This window comes from Staurois parvus, unplaced genomic scaffold (genome assembly GCF_062004578.1).
Source record: "Staurois parvus isolate SC_StPar_1 unplaced genomic scaffold, SC_StPar_1.0 ptg000426l, whole genome shotgun sequence".
Classification (NCBI taxonomy): domain Eukaryota; kingdom Metazoa; phylum Chordata; class Amphibia; order Anura; family Ranidae; genus Staurois; species Staurois parvus.
The window spans coordinates 3449623-3472302 of record NW_028318222.1 but is presented as its reverse complement, the minus strand read 5'-3'; the positions used below and the strand labels follow the sequence as shown (position 1 = coordinate 3472302).

Below are 22680 nucleotides of genomic sequence, written 5' to 3'. Positions count from 1 at the left end.
ACCAGGAACTGCAAAATCACGTGTGTGTGTGTGTGTATATATATATATATATATATATATATATATATATATACTGTATATATGTGATTTTGCACACCCGTGCTGCCATGTAGCAGTATTCGTGTTATAGGGCAGCGTGGAAGTGGTTTAAAGGACATTTCCCTGTCAAGAGATCCAGCTCTGTCCTCACACAGTCCCCTTCTTCACTGATCTTTGGTTTTCCTGACTCCTGGCAGTTTCACAACTGGCTTCCCACTGCACATGCCGTGCTGCACTTCGTCAATGGTCCCACAGCCTCCTGGGACCTGGCTTCCTACTGCGCATGTGCAAGCTATGCTGTGCTTTGTGAGTAGTCCCTCAGCATCCAGGGGCCTGTGACATGTCCCAGAAGGCTGCAGGCAAAGAGGGGGGGGCCTAGTTGATCTGAAGTGAGACCGGGTACCTATCAAAACTAGATACCCAGCCTCCCCCCCCCCCCAAAAAAAAAAAATAATGTGCCATGTGGTAGAGGAGATAGTGAGGAGGACATAAAGTGGAACTTCCCCTTTTAGTGAAATTCTGTTTTAAGATGGGTGGTCAGTGGTCAGGGGTGGTAAAAATGTGGCTTAACCCCCTATTTTTACCACTACCCACCGCAAGTGTAGATGAGCACTTATGTGCCTAAATTTACCTTTCAACAACTCCCCAGAGTTTCCTATCCTTGCAATTAAAAAACATTTGCCACTATACAAAGCATCACTTTGCTAGTAATTTTTGGCATGTATAATCTTTTTTTTTTTATTTATTTTTTTAAGATAAACCTGTAAAAGAAAAAAACTTGATGTAAATATTTTTAATTTGTGGTCATTAAAGCTTTGTTTTGTAAAGTATGCAGTTCTATAATAGATGCACTTGGGAGTACGACACAATGGCAGTGCTTTACTGCTCCTTCTCTCAAGTATTTTCTATCAGTCATCCGAATCATTGAAAACAATATTTTATCTCAATAACTGTTGATGGATATTTAACATCATAACACATTTTGCTGTTAGAACTATACAATCTATCAATCCATTAGTTATATTTGACCTAAAATGATGTTACATAAATAGCTTCCTATAATGTCTGTCCTTGCTGAGTGCTCTCCTCTTCAGCACTGGAGCAGCATGGACAGCAGCCTTGGCCTGTCCTAAAGGTGGGATTATTCAGCTGACATCACTGCTGAACATCATAGGACATCCAGATGTACAGCTGTAGTTCCAGCAGCAAGCTCTCTGCAATGGATGGCACAGGCAAATGGCATGGCGGTTTTGTGTCACAGCATTCAAGGGAGTGGGTGTTCTTGGATTGATCTGAAGGCATGCTGGGATACTTGAAGGGCATTTTATTCACTACCACTAGGCCAGACTACATGGAAATTCAATCAATCAGTCATTGCATCTATTATTTTATTTTTGACCATACATATGCTTTAAGCAGTTAGGGTCATTGTAATGGCAAATCAACCCTGCTTCTATTGGCTAATCCACTAAATATAATGTAGTTTACATTTACATAAAAATCACATTTAAAATTGATGTCCGGTGACCTTTTTTCTGCATTTCTCCTCTATTTACTATCAGCTACTGGCAATGATGTCTCAGAGGTTTGACATGTGCCAAGACATGCCCATAGAGATGGTGCAAACATTTTACAGGACTGTTCGCCATTCCTTGGATCTGCAAATGTTAGTCAGCTCATAGAAACTTCAAAGATATGGGAGAGCAATGTTGTGCCACTCATTATAATGCAAAAGTAAAGCTCCGTTCACACGGGGCCTGAATTTGGTTTTGCTCAGCTGGCAATCTGTCCGCTAACCCCCTGTTGAGCTGAGCGGAGTTGCTGAATGGCAGATTCGTACATAGACACAACCCACTCTCCTCTATGGGCAGCTGGATGTAAACGGACTGGCTATACATTTACACAGGACTGTCCTTTGATCTGATCCAGGCAGATGGAAGAAAACAGATCCCCTTCTTGGATCGGAGGTAGCCAGGTGTAAATGGACACAAGTCCATTTACATATGACTACCCATAGAGGAGAATTGAGAGTCCAGTCAGGTCCACCTGAAAAACAAACAGACCCAACCAGACCACTTGTGTGACAGAGGCTTAAAGCAACTGGCCAGAGCCTGTAGCATCTGCACTGTCACGCGTCAGAGATGGATTAGGCTGCACTTACGGTGTGAGGATGTGGCACAGTTGCTCCAGGCTCTGAAAGGATCCCAACCATATTGTCAGGATCCACACAGCTGCCTGATTGACAGCTGGTTCCAGTTCTCAACATAAGCGCTGAAGCCAGCTGCAGCCACCCTCTACCCTGCCTGGCACTCCAGCGCATTCTGGCGGAGCAGAACAGAGAGAAGTGATTGACGGTCACTGCTCTCTGCTCTGGACGGACCAAGAACTGAGCGATTATTGGTCATGTGATCACTCAAACAGATATACTGACCTCTGTGTTGCAGCATTGGTAGTTTGTTTTTTTTTATGTACCCCATACATCTCCTTTAAGTGAAACACCTTCATAATATCTCAAACTGGAGCATTAGCACTTTTTGGAAAGGTTTGCCTTTCATTAATATTTGGTAGGATTTTAGAAAACAGAAAAAAGGTACAGAAAACAGGTCTGTTGAAAAAAAAAACCGTGTAGAAAGATGTAAAAAGAAGCTGGGTGTGGCAGAATAAACAGTCCTGTGTTCTGGCTGATTGTGCTTTGTGTGAGTTGGTTTGGAGCCGGTCCAGTTTTTTCAGGGAGAGGTTGTAGTACATTGGCACTCACTGTGGTGTGCTGATCGCGGTGGAGGGTTCCAGCCAGTCGTTCACATCAATGGTGTCAGTACTGCCTTTTGGGTGAAGTTCGTGTTGCTGGAATAAATACCGAGCTTTCTCTTTGGGAGATGGGATCAGAGAACTGAGAACTGGAGAACGCTGTGTGACAATGTCATGAATAGCAGGCCGCTTGGTTGGAAGCCTTCTGTTGCACAATAAATAATATAGTTAGTAAAATATTGTATGAATGAGTTTTATTTTATGAGAACAGCGTTTTCCAATATTTGTTCAGTAGTGGAGCAGTGCCACTACCTCTGCAGTGTCTTCTCGAGGACCATTATAATTTCCCACATGAACCAATTATCTCACTGCAACATAGCTGTTTTATTTGTATTGGCTGTTTCTATACAATCTTGTCCAAGAACTCCCCAAAAACTTAGTCCCTTAAGTTTATAGGCAGTGGTATGCAATAAGCAGAATTTCAGCCAAAAAAATAATAGTATAAAAAAGAATAGACCACTAAAAGATTAAATAAAAAACGCTTCAATCTGAAGGGATTTATCCCTCCCCCAGTACTTTTTTTCTGCAGCTAGATGTCCTCAGTCTCACAGCCAGCATTATTTGCTCCATTCCTCTGAGTACATGTCATCTTGGACTGGCCCCATCCTGCTGATGGTCAATGAAAGGAGAAGCACTACAGTGATGGGCTCTGTCACTCTGCTCTTTCCCCCTATCAGCATGCTTCTTGTCGGCATGTGAACTGATTGGATCTTTGTGCTGCTTCTTCCTCTCACGTTCAAACTCTGCTATACAGGGACTGTAAAAGGCCAATACTGGGTCAGATTCAGGTACTTACACTGCTTGCATTTAAAAAAATACATGTAATAATGTACTAATGAGTACATTATGTATGCCATCCATATATGCCTAGAGTTCAACTTTCATTCTTTCCTACCCTAAGATAGCCAAAGTACTGCTATAGAAGAGAACCTGCACCCAGTCAGGATTCTTTCTTGTCCACAACGTCCACTGGAATTCATGGAAGCAGACCCTTCCAGTTCATGAGTTAGGTTACATGTCAGCTCTACAATGAACTCTTTATTTGCTCCCTTTTGGTCAATATGCCATTGATAGTGTTTAGTTATATCAACCGGTTGATGCTACCAAAAATTTAGTAAGCTCATGATTGACAATGCGGTGCTAAAATCTCAACAATGTTATCAGCCCTGAGTTCTCTCTGTGAACTACAGAACATCTCTCCCTGCGGTTAAAACCAACATTGATAGGTTGGTGTTTCTATTCCAAAAAATGTAGCAGTGCAGTACATTGTATACAGGAGGGTATAATTGTACATCCTACCCCTTTTCTGCATACATAGCTGTTTTTTTGGACGTCTTCTTCACAGACAGGTTTTTGCCTGGCTCTGATGGGGCATCTTTCTTCCTCAGGGCAGGATTAAATGTGTTGGAACGCAGAAGCCTGCCAACCTCTTCCTGTATTAAATTCAGCTCTTTGCGACGGAATACTACCCAAGCGACCTTGACTGAGTAATTGTACAGACTCTGGAAAGAAAGAAATCATTGTGAGTTATAGTTTATCTGTCATAGTAAAATTCACCTAATAATCAAGAATGTACTTGTTTGCTTCCCATGGCCCAGAAGCAAATTTATTACAGGCAACATTGTGCTCCACCCTGTACCTTCACCTTTATTGACTTAAACTTGGGAAATGACTCTATTCCCATTCTCAGAAAAGTTTCCAGTTACCTCCACTCACAGAGCAGGTGGTCAATAGTCTCTGCATTCATTGCAGATTCTGTAGACTCACAGAGCAGGTGGTCAATAGTCTCTGCATTCATTGCAGATTCTGTAGACTCACAGAGCAGGTGGTCAATAGTCTCCGCATTCATTGCAGATTCTGTAGACTCACAGGGCAGGTGGTCAATAGTCTCTGCATTCATTGCAGATTCTGTAGACTCACAGGGCAGGTGGTCAATAGTCTCTGCATTCATTGCAGATTCTGTAGACTCACAGAGCAGGTGGTCAATAGTCTCTGCATTCATTGCAGATTCTGTAGACTCACAGGGCAGGTGGTCAATAGTCTCCGCATTCATTGCAGATTCTGTAGACTCACAGGGCAGGTGGTCAATAGTCTCCGCATTCATTGCAGATTCTGTAGACTCACAGGGCAGGTGGTCAATAGTCTCTGCATTCATTGCAGATTCTGTAGACTCACAGGGCAGGTGGTCAATAGTCTCCGCATTCATTGCAGATTCTGTAGACTCACAGAGCAGGTGGTCAATAGTCTCCGCATTCATTGCAGATTCTGTAGACTCACAGGGCAGGTGGTCAATAGTCTCTGCATTCATTGCAGATTCTGTAGACTCACAGGGCAGGTGGTCAATAGTCTCCGCATTCATTGCAGATTCTGTAGACTCACAGAGCAGGTGGTCAATAGTCTCTGCATTCATTGCAGATTAAGTAGACTCATAGAGCAGGTGGTCAATAGTCTCCGCATTCATTGCAGATTCTGTAGACTCACAGGGCAGGTGGTCAATAGTCTCTGCATTCATTGCAGATTCTGTAGACTCACAGGGCAGGTGGTCAATAGTCTCCGCATTCATTGCAGATTCTGTAGACTCACAGAGCAGGTGGTCAATAGTCTCTGCATTCATTGCAGATTCTGTAGACTCACAGAGCAGGTGGTCAATAGTCTCTGCATTCATTGCAGATTCTGTAGACTCACAGAGCAGGTGGTCAATAGTCTCTGCATTCATTGCAGATTCTGTAGACTGGGTCTCATGGAGCCTTGTGAGCCAATTAAACTACTACAGCTGTGTTTCTTTCACCTATACCAATGGGCTCTGCCTCAGTAAAGTTATAGTTGACCATACAAGAGTACTTCCATCTTAAGGTTGATCTATGCCCAGTATTGTCTACGCTTGATAGGGATCTCAAAGAATGGGTCCCATTATGCCTTGGGGGGAGGAACAAATGCAATTCTGGTACTTTCACCATTGCTAGTGAGCTCTACCACAGTAAAGTTAAAGTGTTACCAAACCCACATTAGTAAATTCAGCCTGTATATGCAGTAAAACATGCTTGTCAGACTGACTGTGGAACCTAAGGGGTTAATCCTCTGCATTTGTAAAAAGGCTGTTTAATGTTCTCTGATCCTCCCCTTCTACTGACCCCAATTCATCTGCTGATAGTACAGAGCTCTAGGAGTCAGTCTGCACATGCTCAGTTTAGCGTGTATTGCTAGAGAATTTTTTTTCCTTTGGTATGGTGCATGTGATCAGCACAGGGCCAATCAGCACTGTCCAAACAGAGGGTCAGGGGTCATGTAGCCTCACAGAATTGTCATAGGAGAATGAAAACTCCTCCTACAATCTTTACCCAGTGTTCAGCCGGCCACTGATAGAAGTCACAAGACTGCTATATACTGCTGATGAGAAAAGGTATTTAGCGGTTTATATTTACTAAAATTGCATTTCCATGTTCAGTGTACTGTGGAAGAGCATATATATAGAGAATGCAGGGTCATGGGTTTAGTAACACTTTAAAGTTGTCCATACAAGAGTACATTTATGGTAAATTTGATCCATACCCAGTATTGGGTATGAAGGAAGATACAGGATCCAGCTGACCAGAGATCCCTTTAAGGGATGGACGGGTGTAGGTGTCTGCTTTAAGGAACTCCCCTCTCTGGGTAATAGCGGATGGCTGGATCGGACGGGCTCTAAAAGTAAATAGCTGTGTGCAGTCCGTACAGTGCTGCTGTATGAAACCTTCTCAGCAAACTGTGGACATGACGCCAGGGCGGAGCCTCAGTAACGCAGCACACACAGGAACAACTGTACCTCTAGTACTTTCAACAATGCCAATGAGCTCTGCCACAGTAAAGTTATAGTTGACCATACATTTATGTAAGCTTGATCCTTACCCAGTGTTGTCTGCATTTAACATGGAGCTTGAAGACTGGGTCCCATTGGGCTTTGGGGTAGAAATAACTGCTTCACTGGTACTTTCACCATTGCCAATGAGTTCCAACACTGTGCAGTTATGGTTGACCATACAAGAATAGATCTATTTTAGAGTCAGTCCTTACCAGAGCACCCAGCATTTTTTTCCCTCCGAGTTTGTTTTTCACACAAAGAATACCAAGAATTTGGTGTCAGGACATGCAAGCATGATCAGAACATCCTCTGTTCCCCAATAACAGTAGGGGGGCAGCTGGGTTTAATGCACCACACATATATAAATAACTGACATGACTATAGCTGCTTAAGGAAAGAATTATTTCACATAGCCAATCATAGTAACCAGTGCTGCATGGGGGCAAAAGGATGGCCAACTCTGCCCTGTTTAATATACGATAGATATATACAGTGGGGAAAATAATTATTTGATCCTCTGCAGATTTTGTAAGTTTGCCCACTTACAAAGAAATGAAGGGTCTATAATTTTTATCATAGGTGTATTTTAAATGATAGGGACAGAATATCGACCAAAAATCCAGAAAAAAACACGATACAAATGTTATAAATGGAGTTGCAGTTCAGTGAGTAAAATATGTATTTGATCCCCAAGCAAAACGTCTTAGTACTTGGTGGAGAAACCCTTGTTGGCAAGTACAGAGGTAAGATGTTTCTTGTAGCTGGTTACCAGATTTGCTTGAGAGGTACTGCAAAGAAGAATGGGAGAAATTGCCCTAAAATAGGTTTGCCAAGCTTGTAGCATCATACTCATGACTCAAACGACTTGAGGCTGTAATGGGTGCTAAAGGTGCGTCAACAAAATATTGAGCAAAGGCTGTGAATACTTGTATACATGTGGTTTTTTTGTTTTTTATTTTTAATAAATTGCAAAGATTTCAAAACTAACTTCTTTCACGTTTTTATTATGGGGTATTGTTTTGTAGAATGTTGAGGAAAAAAAATGAATTTAATCCATTTTGGAATAAGGCTGTAACATAACAAAATGTGGCAAAAGTTAAGCGCTGTGAATACTTTTTGGATGCACTGTAAATATACACACATACACATGCACACACACACCAACCCTCTTCCCACCTGCCACAAGAGATTAAATTATATTTCTGAAGTTAATGGCAGTGTTCAGTCTGCATATCTTGGACATTGTACTGAAATGCTTAATGATGTAATAATGTCCCAATAATCCTTTAACAACTGTTTGGGCATGGAGATATACAAAACCTGACGTAAACAGAACAATAGAAGAGGAAGCAGAAGAGAACACGGAGAGCGCCAAAAGGAATTAAAGCGTTATTTATAACCAAATGATTATTTGGGACACCGCCAGTGTGGGTGTAAAACCATTATTGATGCCACTCATGGAAAAATTATTTTTTTCCTGCTAGAAGCTGATATGGCCAAAAAGCAATTTCTGTGAATTTGCAGAAAGTGGATTTTTTTTTTTTGCTCAATTCCTTCACCAAATGTCCTGCTGAGCAGAATAGGGGTGCCTATTTTAAAAGAGGGGGTAACTGCTTTTGGGTCTTTGGGATGGGGAGCCCATGTACCTGCTACTCCTCTTTTATTAACAAATTATACAGAGTAAAGCTGCAGCTCTATTTGTTTTTATGTTTGTTTTACATTTAGAATATTACATTTCTTCAAATTATCAGATTTTTCATGAACAAAATTTTGCTGCATATCAATTATGGTTCTTGGTTTCGGCTGGACTTCCTCCCAGAACCCAAACCCCCCCTCCCGTGTGCCCCCTGCATGAGCTGTGACCACTGTGTCCTTTTGACATAGCTGATTACGTGTCCAGGTAAAGGGCTGATCAGAGCCACCTTTTATCATGTGATCAGCTGTTTCCTATCACAGCTGATCACAGTGTAAATCAGAAATGCTGGTTGCCAGCAGAGCCAGTAAGCTGCATTTCTCAGAGGGGATATCTAGACTGATCATCAGGGCACTGATCAGTGTAACCCTTCAATGCCCATCAGTTCTTTTGTATCAGTGCACATCATTTCTGGCTATCAGTACCCATCAGTACTGGCTATCAGTACTGGCTATCAGTGCCTCCTCAGTGCAGGCTGTCAGTGCCCCTCAGTGCAGGCTGTCAGTGCTGCCTATCAATGCCCATTAGTGCCGCCTATCAATGCTCATTAGTGCTGCCTATCAATGCCCATCAGTGACGCCTATCAGTGCTTCATATCGGTGCAGCCTCACCAGTACCTCATCAGTGCCGATCAGTGCAGCCTATCAGTGCCCATCAATGCAGCCTCATCAGCACCCATCAGTGCAGCCTCATCAGCGAACATCCGTGAAGGAGAAATATCACTTATTTACAAAACTTTGTAGCAGAAACTAAGAAAAACATTCTTTTTCAAAATTCTGGTTTTTTTTTTCTGTTTGATTAGCAAAAGATAAAAACTCCAGTGGTGATTAAATACCACCAAAAGAAAACTCTATTTGTGTAAAAAAAAAAAGATAAAAATTTCATATGGGTACAGTGTTGCATAACAGCGCAATTGTCATTCAAAATGCAACAGCACTAAAAGCTGAAAATTGGCCTGGGCAGGAAGGAAGTAAATATGCCGAGTAGGCAAGTGGTTAATCATGTTCTGTTACCTCATAAAATATCCGCTCCTGCTTGGTGAATGATGTTCTCCTGTAAAAAAATAAATAAATAGAAAAATATGATGAGATTTCTATATCTACAGTGGGGCAAAAAAGTATTTAGTCAGCCACCAGTTGTGCAAATTCTCCCACTTAAAAAAATGAGAGAGGCCTGTTATTGGCATCATAGGTAGACCTGCCAATCTGCCAATGTGATTGTCTGGATTTTTTTTCTCATTTTGTCTCTCATAGTTGAGGTCTACCTATGATGCCAATTACAGGCCTCTCATCTTTTTAAGTGGGAGAACTTGCACAATTGGTGGCTGACTAAATACTTTTTTGCCCCACTGTATCCACTTCAAACAGACAGGGACTACTAGAAATAAGTAAAACAAATTAAAAACGACTAATAATAAAAATAACCAATATATTTTATCCTAGTAAATTATTTTCTTACAGTGAAAAGTTAATAAACTGGAATATATAGTACAAATACAGAAAATATATATTGTACAATGTATACAGATATATACAGTATATGGTGTCTTGAGAAAGTTAGACTGAGCTTCATCAAAATGTTGACAATAAAAACACTGCTGTTTTTGATCTACCGCCTCTGCAAGACCCATGAGTGCCTCTACACTAGTTTTGAACTTGTATTAGTACAAAAAAATATACAGTACTTCACCAACTCAAAGTTAGTTTAGAATGGCCAATAAAGATACATTAAAGTGTTACTAAACCCACAACAGTAAAATCAGTCTGTATATGCAGTCAAGATTGCTTATACTCACTGTAGGACTTAAAGGGTTAATCCTCCACATTGTGTAAAAAGGCTGTTTGATCCTGTCTCCTCTAATCCTCCCCTTCTTCTCCTGCCCCCAATCCATCTGCTGATAGTACAGAGCTCTAGGAATCACTCTGCACATGCTCAGTATAGTGTGTATGCTAGTTTTTTTTTCTCTTTGGGACAGTGCATGTGATCAGCACAGGGCCAATCAGCACTGTCCAGACAGAGTGTCAGGGGTCATGCAGCCTCATAGGACAGTCAGAGGAGAATGAAAACTCCTCATACAAGCTTTAGCCAGTGCTCTGCTGAACAGTGATTGAAGTCACAAGACTGCTATATACTGCTGATGAGAAAAGGTATTTAGTAGTTTATATTTACTAAAATAATTGCATTTCTGTGTTCTGTGTACTGTGGGAGACCAGATATAGTGACTGCAGGGCGTGGGTTTAGTAACACTTTAAATGTAAAACTGATTTTTTTTTTTTAATCTAGAAGAGTTTTTATTAGTATTCAAAATTGGTATAAAGCAGGGCTTGACAAATTTGCTTTGAATCTAGGAGCCAGCTAAATAAGTTAGGAGACAGGGTTTTTTAGCGTAGAGTTAGTTGTCAGTGCCCTGGGCAAGGCAACTTTTGGGCGACAAGGTTCATGCAATGCGATTTGCCATGCAACAATCACAGCAAAGCCGCATGTTTTAGGTGCCATTGAAAATAATTGGCACCTGAACCTGTGTTTTGCGATCTATTCTGTTACGATCCCAGGTGTGAATGGAGCTGCCCTGGTTCACATATACGCAATACTGGATGTGTTATCAAACACATAGATAATATGTGTCCCTATTGAGGTGGTTCAAACAGATGCGATCCACACATATTGCGTTTTGAGTGCCATTACGAAAAGGGTCCTGTGCAAGTTTGTAGCAGTGCGTTCCAGCTTCGCAAGTGTTAGAGCAGACTGGCATGTGGAGATAAGTGTTCACATAGGATTGCTATTGACAGGAATTTTTGCATTGAAGTGAATGGAGGGTGTTTCTGCAATAAGGTCAACGGGGTGCGTTTTTGCATTGAAGTCAAAGGGAGGTGTTTTTGCATGGAAGTTAATAGGAGATATTTTTTGCATTGAAGTCAATGCGAGGCGATTTTGCATTGACGTCAATGGGACATGATTTTGCATTGAAGTCATAAGGAGGCGATTTTGCATTGCGTTTTCCTCATACACTGCCACCCAAGCACTCTAATGTGCTGCTGCAAGCACTCTAATGTGTTCCTACAGTCCAATCAAATAAATATGTACATTGATGCTGTGCTAGCCACTTCAGAAATATTCAAATCCAATCTAATTTCTAAAGTGAAATAGTATATAAAAATCTAATGTCAGAGAACCTCTATATCTTCATAACAAAAAAAAAAGTCTTCATAACAAAAGTTACATAGTTAGTCTGGCTGAAAAAAAGACAAAAGTCCATCCAATTCAACCATAGATAAAATAAGTTATAATCCTATACCCACAGTTGATCCAGAGGAAGGCAAAAAAAACCCAGCAAGCATGATTCAATTTTCTCCTGCTGGGAAAACAATTCCTTCCTGATCCCCCGAGAGGCAATCAGATATTCCCTGGATCAACTTCACCTATAAATGTTAGTGAAAAAAATGTACCAAATAAATAATATATATTAGTATGGTTAAGTAAACGCCCTGCTCAACATCCCCCTCAATGATGAATATAGTGTAAATAAACCAAAGTGCATAATATAATATAAAAAAAAAATAAAACAAATGACTCAAGTAAAAACCCGGCTGAGCACCACTCAAAATGGTGGCACTAAATAAACATAAGTATAACACAGTGCATATGTAAGAACATAAATAAATTGCGTATGTAGCCTTACCCCCAGGGGGTTGCTGTTGAATTTGGGTCCCCCTATAGTCCTACACATCCTGTAAATCAGCATTTTTCACACGCATGCGTTCATCCATGGTTAGAAGTAAGGTCTTGAGTGTTAGTTTTGTTTTTTTATTGAGGGGATTAAACTTGGATGGGGTAAGGGGTGTATAGGATGCTCAAGGGAACCAAAATCTGAGGACAAACTTCCTGAGCAATTCACAGCTTCTCCTCTCTGACACACGGAGTCTCTGTTGGAGTGCTAGCCAGTCATTCTAGTTGTAGTACACCAGACCCTAGATGAACTCCTCTTCACCCAACAATCTGTAGGTTTTCCTTCCTGAGCAGGGGATCTCTTCCTTTCAATAAGGTGCACAGTCACCAGCAGAGGGCTGATCTGGTTTCCCAACAGAGTGCTCCTTCCCCTATCCATCCAGGGGTTGCAGGTGTACTCACTCAGATCCTCTCCTGCACAGTTTGTGGAATCGCTGCTGCTTCCAGGCCTATCAGCTGGGCGACTCCTTCCTTGCCACACATGTAGTCCTCTCTCAGGTGACCAGTGAATCCTGAGGTCTCCTCCTCTCTGTCTCCAGGCTCGCAGGCAGTCCCCATCCCAGCAGACCTTCTGGTAGCCTTCTTCCTCTAACCTTACATTTTCCTGACTCAGACTACTCTAGCACTACTACTCTCCAACTACCTCAACTCCTGCTCTCTCTATTGAGTAAACTCTAACACCTTTTAAGGGAGTCCAGCCCTTTGTCAAGCCTCCTGTTGGGGATTGGCTGAGGTCCCTCAAAGGTACAGCCAACCACTTTTTAGATCCACCCACTGCCTCCAAGACCCTCCTCCAAAAGCCTCAGAACAGGGGGAAAAAACCAGAGAGGCTGGCCTACACAGCCTCTCAGTTCTCACATTATGACCCCTCTGACTATTGCACCTGAGCTGCTATTCAGCTCCTGTCTACCCATTAGGGATCTACCTCCACCTAGTGTAACTAGGAGGGTGCTACACTTATAATACTTGGTAAACACCCGGAGGAGTATCTCACCACTACCAAGTAGTAAAGGGTAAGTCCCAATAAAAGATTTAAGATAATAAAGTTAAAAATAGTCTGCTATGCAAAATCTTCAATCTTAAGTAAATCCACCAGTGACCTTCTATTTTAGGTAATCACCATTTGTGTTCCTCCACCTTCTAGCATGCACGCTCACTTAATGTTTGACCTATAGGCTATATAGGTCACATGCGCTCTTATTAGATGAATCTCCAGATAGATCTTTTATGTATCTCCACGTTTATGGATTCCTTACAGTCTCCCTCCAATGGGCTAATGCTTTATGTTTCTGTTCTGAACAGATAACTGTTTTATCATGTCCTATTTTCTGTATGGCAAGGTCCCTGTAAAAAATAGGTAAAAAAAATGCCCCAGTGTTTGTATCGCCTCCTCACCCCCCCCCCCCCCTTATACTTACCTGAGTCCTATCTTGATCCAGCTCTGTGCCCATCTACAGTGGCTCTCCTCTCTCTCTGCTCATAGAGACAGCAGGGGGAGCCATTGGCCCTTGCTGCTGTCAATAAAATTCTGTGAGCAGAGTGTGGGCGACAGGGCTGAGCCTCACTGTGTGTGGCAATAGACGCACACAGCCCAGCTCAAGATTGAGCCCACAGGTGTGACACCAAAAGAAAGCGGCTTCCTATGGTGGCACACCGAGAAGAAGAGGAGCCTGGAGGGCCGGCAGGGGGCCCCAGCAGAGGAGGTTCAGGACTGCTCTGTGCAATACTACTAGGGCCTTGGGGGTAGTTACAGTTTTGGGCAGTCTTTATTCCTAAGCAGGGGCGGACTGACCATTTGGAAACTCGGGCACTGCCCGAGGGCCCGAGGTCAGTAGGGGGCCCCATGAGATGCCCCCGGTACCTTTTTCATAGGCTTTTTTGAGCTTGGGCAAGGACACAGGGGCCCCATGATCCCCTATTGCCCGGGAGCCCCATGAGTTGTCAGTCCGCCCCTGGTTCTAAGTCTTCACTGGCTAAACATTGGAGCTCATTGGCACAAGTTTTGGCCATCAATAAGGCCTGCAGGCAATAGTAAAGCTACAGGATAGCAGGTTAGGCAGTTCCTAATAGTTCAGTCTGTAGCAGTGGTAGCAAGTAATAAGCACACAACAGTGATCCCTTTGGATGGACATTGGCTCCCTCTGGGTTCCTCGGGTGACTCTGGTCTATAGTGCAGCACATCTGTACCCTAGCAGTGGCTCAGTCTCTCTCTCTGTCCACAGGTCACAGCTCTGCATGGACTGACACAGTGAGGGATGTATACTGGCAGAAGCTCTATCCTTCAGCTTCCCTTGGCAATGTGGTGCCAGGCAGTAATGGCTCCCCACACACCACGTCCTTTATCCTCTGTCCAACTCTAGAAAATACAGTGTCCTAATGCTGCTGACAAACTTCACTTCCCAATGTGGTTTGTGTCTCTGAATTTCAGGAAGGAAAGGTCAGCATCTCCATATATCCATCTTGTAACCAAAAGGGGAAACTGCATAACTAATACTCTTATATTATAATTTATGGCTGTTCTGCATGGCTCAATGACAGCCTGTTACAATTATAAGGTACACTCACCGGCCACTTTATTAGGTACACCTTGCTAGTGCCAAGAAAATATCCCCCACACCATTACACCAGCACCACCAGCCTGAACTGATACAAGGCAGGATGGATCCATGCTTTTATGTTGTTTACCCCAAATTCTGCCCCTACCATCTGAAAGTCAGAGCAACCAGTCTGCCCATTCTCCTCTGACATCAACAAGGCATTTTCGCCCACACAACTGCTGCTCACTAAATATTTTCTTTTTCTCTGAAAACCCTAGAAATGGTTGTGCTTGAAAATATCAGTAGATCAACAGCTTTAAAAATACTCCGACCAGCTCGTCTGGCAGCAACAACCATGCCACATTCAAAGTCACTTAAATCCCCTTTCTTCCCCATTCCGATGCTCGGTTTGAACTTCAGTAAGTTGTTTTCACCACGTCTAGATGCCTAAAAGCATTTAGTTGCTGCCATGTGATTTGCTGATTAGCAATTTGTGTTACCAAGCAATTGAAACAAGCAAGTGTACCTAATAAAGTGGCCGTTGAGTGTACGTCTAAGTGGGAATCAGTTAAATATCATAACATATTGTTGTACAAACAAAATACAAAATAAAAGTTTTGATTTAGTTGGGTTTTTATACAAGAAAGAAGTGACACGCTGCAGAAAAAAACCTTGGGATACTAGAATTGTGTCATTAGGTGACACAATGCTTAATGTGTGGCTTGCATTTTGTATCTCATAATCCGACATTTTGAATATCATCCCTTGGGGGACGGTTGTATCTCGTTTCCATCAAAGTTATCTAAATATTTAAATTCTAAGTAAGCAAACAGTGCTGCAGCTACGCAACATAACATCATAACACACAAGTCTGTGAAACGCTCTGTTAGGACTTGTCTGCCCAAAGTGCTGAGTAAAATCTATTCACTAAGAAGTCCAACTGATCTTTTAAAAGTGAACTGAATGGAAAAGGATTTGGAAAAGGTTCTCTCTGGTGTCGGTACAAGTTAAATAAATATCTTTTTCAGCAGGGAACAAAGAAAGTAGCAGGCACTTGTCCTGAAATGCTCTCTGTTGGACGCAGGACAAATATGTAAATAGTTAATAAGTACTGGTGAGCGATGAGCATCTAAGCAAAGCAAACCTGCAATGAGCTCTGCCAAGGCTGGAAAATGGCATGTTGTGACTAAGTCAATGGATTATTTACTGGATAGGACGCGCAAAATGGAACGCAGGTGGCGGGCATTGCCTAAAGCAAACCTGTCATGAAAGAAATACGCTGAACTGCCATTGCCATCTTCCTTCTGAAAATGCTAGACACCTGGCTGACAGGCCGACCCAACGGCTTCAGTATTTTGAGTCGCTGAACTGCAGAAGATTGGAGAAAAGTCAGAAGTTCATATTTGCATGCTTGTTCCAGATCAGTATTTAAAATATTGAAGTGAGCCTCCTGAGAGCCAGGAAACTAGAACTTAAATCAAGAGGTCACAATTGACAGAATTTGTGTTTTGCCTTCCTCTGGATCAACTGTGGGTGTAGGATTATAACTTTTTTGTTTTTTTCTATGTAGCTACAGTTGCAAGAAAAAGTATGTGAACCCCTTGGGATTACGTGGAGTTTTGCATGAAACGTAATCCCAGTAGGTCTTCTGTCGTAGGTCTTCTGAGAACTCTTTTCTGCGAGGCATGGTTCACATCAGACAGTGCTTCTTGAAACCAGTAAACCCAAAACAGATGTGTGATTTTTAAGGGCAGGACAGCTGTCAGCAACACATCCAATATCATCACACTGATTGGAGTCAAGGTTGGCTCACTCCTGGCTCCAATTAGCTCTAGGAGAAGTCATTAAGCTAGGGCCTTTTTCCTCCCTGCACTGTGAATGTTTACATGTTATGTGCAATTAAACTATGGCAACATCTAATGTTTGTGTAGTATTATGTTCAGCAGACTGTGTTCTTCTATTGTTGTGACTTAGATGATGTTCAGAGCACATTTTATGGCCAATTCATGCAAAACTCCATATAATCCCAAGGGGTTCACATACTTTTTCTTGCAACTGTATGTATTACTTTTTTCTATCTTCCTAGGTCCTAAGATTAGCTATGAGATCGGATAAAGCACCCTTCCACCCTCCACGGCTATTCAACAACGCAGCTGGCAAGGAGATGGCTTCTTCGACAGATGGCACGTTTGTCCATCACCAAGCAATTTCCTGAGAAAAATGTTTCACACAGAATGGAAGGGGAGGGGGCTTAAAGTTAAAATGTTCAAGGCAAATGGGTAAGTGCTTGGAGAATCAGAAAGATGCCATTAATCAAATCAGCCTTCTCCTTGTTAGCTGTGTTTTTGGCGGCCATGGATGAAGGAGGGGCACTCTGATCTCATAGCTAGCCTTACGCATGCCACAGACAGGACAAAAACTGAATGAAAGTTCTTGGTCGTTCGTTTTTTGCATCATTAGTGTACCAGTTGCGACACGTAATTTTCGCATTACAATCGAAAGTGACTGATCCGACATGCTGGATTTTGTTTAAAAAAACATAACCAAAAATGGCAGAATTGTATGTGCCATTTTCATTTTTCGATCAACAGAATGTTCGGTTTTCGACTTGTCTATGGCTTGCCTTAGACAGCACATGGGAAGATGGGACAAAATAGTACATGTACGTTGTGTCCTGAAGAACAGAACATATTAAAACAATTAAAGTGAGGAGTACTGTTATCACTATAGCATACAAAGACATTTTAGACAATTTTGCACAACCTTGCAGTAAAAGTTTGTGGAAGACCCCTTTCTGTTCCAGCATGACTGTCCTCTGTGCACAGAGCAGACCCATAAAGACACGGTTTGCTGTCTGATGTGGAAGTGGCCTGCATAAAGCCCTGACCTCAACTCTACTTGGATGATTTGGAATTCAGATTGCCTGGCAGTTCTTTTCATCCAACATCAGTAACCCGACCTCACAAATGCTGTTTTGTTTGAATGGGCACAAGTTCACATAGGCACACTACAAAATCTTGTGAAAAGCCTTCCCAGAGGATCGGAGGCTGTTACAGCTGAAAAGGGAGGAGGGCCTCTCCATATTATTGCTTGATTTTTGGAATACGATGCTGTTTTTCCACTTCCAGGGGGGCCAATCATCACAATCATTTCTTATCTGACTGATCTCCCCTGACAGGAATAATCGTTCTATAATCAACAACACAAACAATTGACATGCCACACACAGGGTAGTGGAATTCAGTTGATAGTTATTGATTGCATCTCTTTTTCCACCATGCAACCTCATGTTACTATTGATCAGATTATGATCAAATTTAGCAGTTTTACATCATACTTTATGAATGGGTCTTAAAAGTACCATACACTATACATACTGATTGTACAATCTCCTTTTATATGTTCCATCTTAAGGCTAAACAAGTTTGTACAATTAGATTGTATAGAGTATGGACAACTTTAAAGTGTTACTAAACCCAGGACCCTGCACTCACTATATCTGGTCTCCCACATTACACAGATAATGGAAATGCAATTATTTTAGTACATATAAACTGCTAAGTACCTTTTCTCATCAGCAGTTAGAGCAAACTTGTGACTTCTATCAGTGTCCAGAAGAGCACTGGTGAAAGCTTGTAGGAGGAGTTTTAATTCTCTTATGACTGTCCTATGAGGCTGCATGACTCCTGACCCTCTGTCTGGACAGTGCTGATTGGCTCTTTGCTGATCACATGCACTGTCCCAAAGAGAAAAAAGCTCTCTAGCAATACAAACTATACTGAGCATGTGCAGAGTGACTCCTAGAGCACATGCACAAAAAAAAATCTCTAGCAATACACACCAAACTGAGCAAGTGAAGCTTGCCCCCAAGGCTCTGTGCTATCAAGAGATGAGTTCGGGACTGTGAAAGAAGAGGAGGATCAGTGAAGGCAGGATCAAACATCCTTTTTACACAATGCAGAGGATTAACCCCTTAAGTTCCACAGTGAGTATAACAAGCATGATTTAGTGTGTATACAGACTGATTTTACTGTTGTTGGTTTAGTAACGCTTTAAGCAAACCCTCTGGGTTGCCCATAGCAACCCGTAATATTTTCCATCTCAGTTTCAAACCCTATATCAGTGAGCTACACAAGCAGATGATAGAATAGGCGAGATGTCCAATCACACCAAAATAGGGAACTTTCAAATAAACTATGGAAACTGATGTCAAAGGATGACTTGCAGGTGACTTGACACAGTTTCAAATGGGAAAAAAAAGAAAAATCAGCAGCTGGAAAAATATTCAGTCTAAAAGCCAGAATGAACCTTCATCTTGAATCAGCTAAATACATTCCAGGTGCATCAAACAATAGGTGTGCAATGTCTTAAAGTTTGTATTTCCTTAAAAACAAGCTACACCGAGATTACAAAAGCCTGTCCTTTGCAAGTCACTGCAGAGTCGGACCATTGCTCACTGTGGAGAAGCAGTTGTCTCTCTGCAGAGGTCAAAAAGCCCCCATGACGAGTCAGGGCCAATCAGCAGACAGCTTAAGCGTTGCGTAGCGGAATGGAAATGAAAGATCAATTTTACCTATTTTTAAAATAAGTAAATGGAAATAGTGAATAGTACAGATAAATATATTGGTGTATAAATGCATATAAAAAAAAGGAGACTTACTTTCCACAACCAAGGTGATGCTGATCATTCATTCCTTCTCCAAGGACAAGGATACAATACATGTGGGCAAAGTGCTTCAGAGCAATTTCTGTCCTCATTTTCACGTCAGCCTCGTCCTTCTTCTCTAGGATAATCATCCTCCTGGAAAGGACAGTGCAGGTCACTTTCATGCAAACTCTGTCTTTTGGATGCTACTGTTATAAGGGCTCATATACACGAGCAGCAAAAGAATCAGGAACTTGTGCCAAACACTTAACCTAGGAAATGTATTTTGAGCTGTATGGTCCTGTCCTATACACACTAGGGTTTAAGCTGGCCATGCAATTTGTAAATTCCATCTAGTCCCTGATGAAGAGACTGAAATTTGCTTAGTTGGTGGTCCCAAGCACAGTACTACCTCTGGTGTTCTCTTATCATTAAGGTTGTTAATATGCCAGTAAACCCACTATTTATTGTGAGACCAACTATTGCTTTTAAAGCGGTAGTAAACTGAATATAAAAAAAAAGAAAAACCCTGCAGAGTAAAGCCATAATGTGCTTGCCTGCATTGCATACTAGCACATTATGAAGGACTTACCTTGAAACTATGCCCTCCAGCAGAGTGCTGTCATGGCTCCACAGGGCCTCCATCTTCACCCGGTCTTCCTTCTGGGTGCAAGAGCTCTGGCCGGCTGACTGACCAAGCCGCAGTGACGTCACTTCTGCACATGCACGCAGGAGTCCTGGGCCATGGCACAGTGCTCTGAAGGAACAGCATGGGTATGCTGTTCCTTCAGAGTGCATGGGCCTGCTATCAAAAAGGGCATATTATCTCCTAAATGGTGCACGTTTAAGAGATGTTGACTTTACCTACCGGTAAGCTTTATTATAAGCTTACCAGTAGGTAAAATTATTAAAGAAGAGTTTACTACCACTTTAAGGAATAAATTATATTTTTAATAATACATTAGGTCCTATCTAACATGATGCAGGACTGAAAATATGTCCTAACGGCTCCCCAAGTAGTAGAAAGTGCTGTGTATGTCACACATCTCTTTGCAGCAGTTGGTTTTTAAAAATGTGGCTGTGGCCCACTGCCAGGCCATAGCCTCCCTCCTCCCAGGCTCTGGCTACCTGCAGATCCTCTAATCTCCCACAATGCCCCCCAGCTTTCATAGTGCCACCCAGCCTCCCATAGTACTCGCAGTACTCTACTACCTCTCACATTGCCCCCAGGCTCAATATGAGCCTTCAGTCCCAACAATGCTCATGAACCTTTCACAGTACCACCTATCACCCCCCCCCCCCCCCCCCCCCCCAGTGCTTCATAGCTTGCTGCAGAGCCTTCAGCTTCCAATAGTGTCCCACATAGTCCCTCAGCCATCATAGTGCCTTGCAGTCTTCTTTATTGCCTCTGTAAAACCCACAGCCTTCTGGAGAAACCCCCAGCTTCCTCCAGAAACCCCATCCCCCAGAGTTGCCCCCAACTCCCATCAAAAATCATAGTGCCTTCCAGTCTTCTTTATTTCCTCTGCAAAACCCACAGCCTTCTGGAGAGACCCCCAGCTTCCATCAGAAACCCCATCCCCCACAGTTGCCCCCAACTGCCTTCAAACATCTTATACCCTACAGGGCCACCAAGTCTGCTGCAGAATTCCCTAACCCCCTCCAGAACCTTTATCCCCCCACAGTGACAACCAGCTCCATCCAGAACCTTCCAGTATGGGGTTATATGTTTTGTACTCCCATTATTACATGAGTATAAATCTTTCTTTTTACTGTTTAGGCATGGCAAGATTTGGGAAAATGTACCGAGCCCTGTTCTCAATAGGGTTGAGAAGCAATGCTCCACAGTGAAATGCCAAATTAGCTGCCACTGCACCCATCACATGTAATAGTGAAAATAAATGAGACCACGCTATCATTGTTGGTAGTTTAGTATGGGTATGGTGATGCAACTGGAAAATTTGTGATTTGCTTATACTGCATTTGGGGGAAAAAGAATGGGGGGCCATGGTAACATGGGAATTCAATGCAGGGCTTTGGCGCTACTACTGATAAATTCTGTATTAACTTTCCCATCAGACCCAAATCTAATTTATCCCTTTGTATAAAGAAAACAAAACGTACGACATCAAAGATTTGGGTTGTTTGTCAGAATGTTTCTCCAAAAAGCAGGACAGGTAATTCAACAGGGCCATGAGGAAATCATTCAGAAGGTGGTTTCTAAATAAACAAAGAAAAAAACATTTTTAGAATTCTGTAGACATTAAATTCATCCCATCATGTGAGAAAATAACGTAAAGCCTGTTGGAATAAAGTGTTCATGTATTGTGTGCAGCAACTACATCAATCTTCAGTAAAGATATATTCTTCAACCTGTAGATGGCAGTGTTTATAAATTTGTAGCTGCATCTATGACACTGTATACTCACTTCAGCCCCAAGCCATTTCTGCCACTTTTTGCTTGCATGTTAAAATCAGTATTATTTTGCCATAAAATGTCTTAGAGCCCCCCAAACATTATATATTTTTTAAAGCTGAGGCCCTAGAGAATAAATTGGTGGTTTTTGCTATTTTTTTTATGTCACACAGTATTTGCACAGCAGTTTTTCAAACTAAATTCTTGGGAAAAAATACACTTTTTTTAATTTTATTGCAAAAAACAAAATACATAACCCAATTTTTTGTAAAATATAAAACATGGAGGTAAAGTGGTAGAATTACCATACTGCCCATGATCTGATGATCGAGGCGATACCTCACATGTGTGAGACGATAGCTGTTTGCATGCCTGCAGGGACACTTTAATTTTTTTTTATATTCATTTTTTTTATTTTTACAGTTTAATTTTTTTTTTTTATGTAAACATCCTCTGTGACAGCAATAGACATGTGACAGATATTTTTATGAAGAGATTTTGGGTCTATGAGACCCCAAATCCTTCCTCTGCACTTGAAAGCATTGAAAACAGCAAGATTGTGTTTTTAAATGCTGTCAGATATTTAAAAATGGCACCGAAAGCTTCAGAGTAAACCGGAAGTAATGTCAGGTCATCACTTCTGGTTTACAATAAAGTAAAGCTGATCAAAGCCGATTCCATGCCGGATGGTCGTTCAGGACTCCCAGTGGGACAGGAGATCCCAGGAGAGCAGTGGAAGGCGGCAGGAGGGGGGGGGGGCGTCCCCTCCCGTTGCTTGTACAAGCAATCAAGTGGCTAGTTAGTAGCAGCTCCCATTACTTGTACAAGAAAGCCGACCACCTGCTCTAAAAAATGGTACCGGAGCGATGTCTGCAGCTACAGTCATCACTCTGGTACAACCACCGAAAGTCCAGGTACTTTACTGATCTGGAAGTGGATACTCTGTGTCCTTTCTCTAAATAAAGTTTCCTCTGTCCT

General features: G+C 42.1%; 1 protein-coding gene across 4 annotated transcripts in view; it reads right to left on the bottom strand.

The window, feature by feature from the left end:
- The window catches only part of PPP1R36 (protein phosphatase 1 regulatory subunit 36), a 48431-nt gene that overhangs the window by 2201 nt on the left and 23550 nt on the right, over nucleotides 1-22680 (bottom strand). The window contains exons 5-9 of one of the 4 annotated variants that reach the window (XM_089687509.1): nucleotides 21411-21506; nucleotides 19302-19442; nucleotides 9392-9431; nucleotides 4162-4349; nucleotides 2798-2992 (exon numbers count right to left, since the gene is read on the bottom strand). In XM_089687509.1, coding sequence (XP_089543635.1) covers nucleotides 2798-2992; nucleotides 4162-4349; nucleotides 9392-9431; nucleotides 19302-19442; nucleotides 21411-21506 — 660 coding nt within the window. Of the gene's footprint in view, nucleotides 1-2797; nucleotides 2993-4146; nucleotides 4350-9391; nucleotides 9432-19301; nucleotides 19443-21410; nucleotides 21507-22680 lie in introns of all 4 variants that reach the window. The other 3 variants (XM_089687508.1, XM_089687511.1, XM_089687510.1) reach the window with 3 other exon arrangements.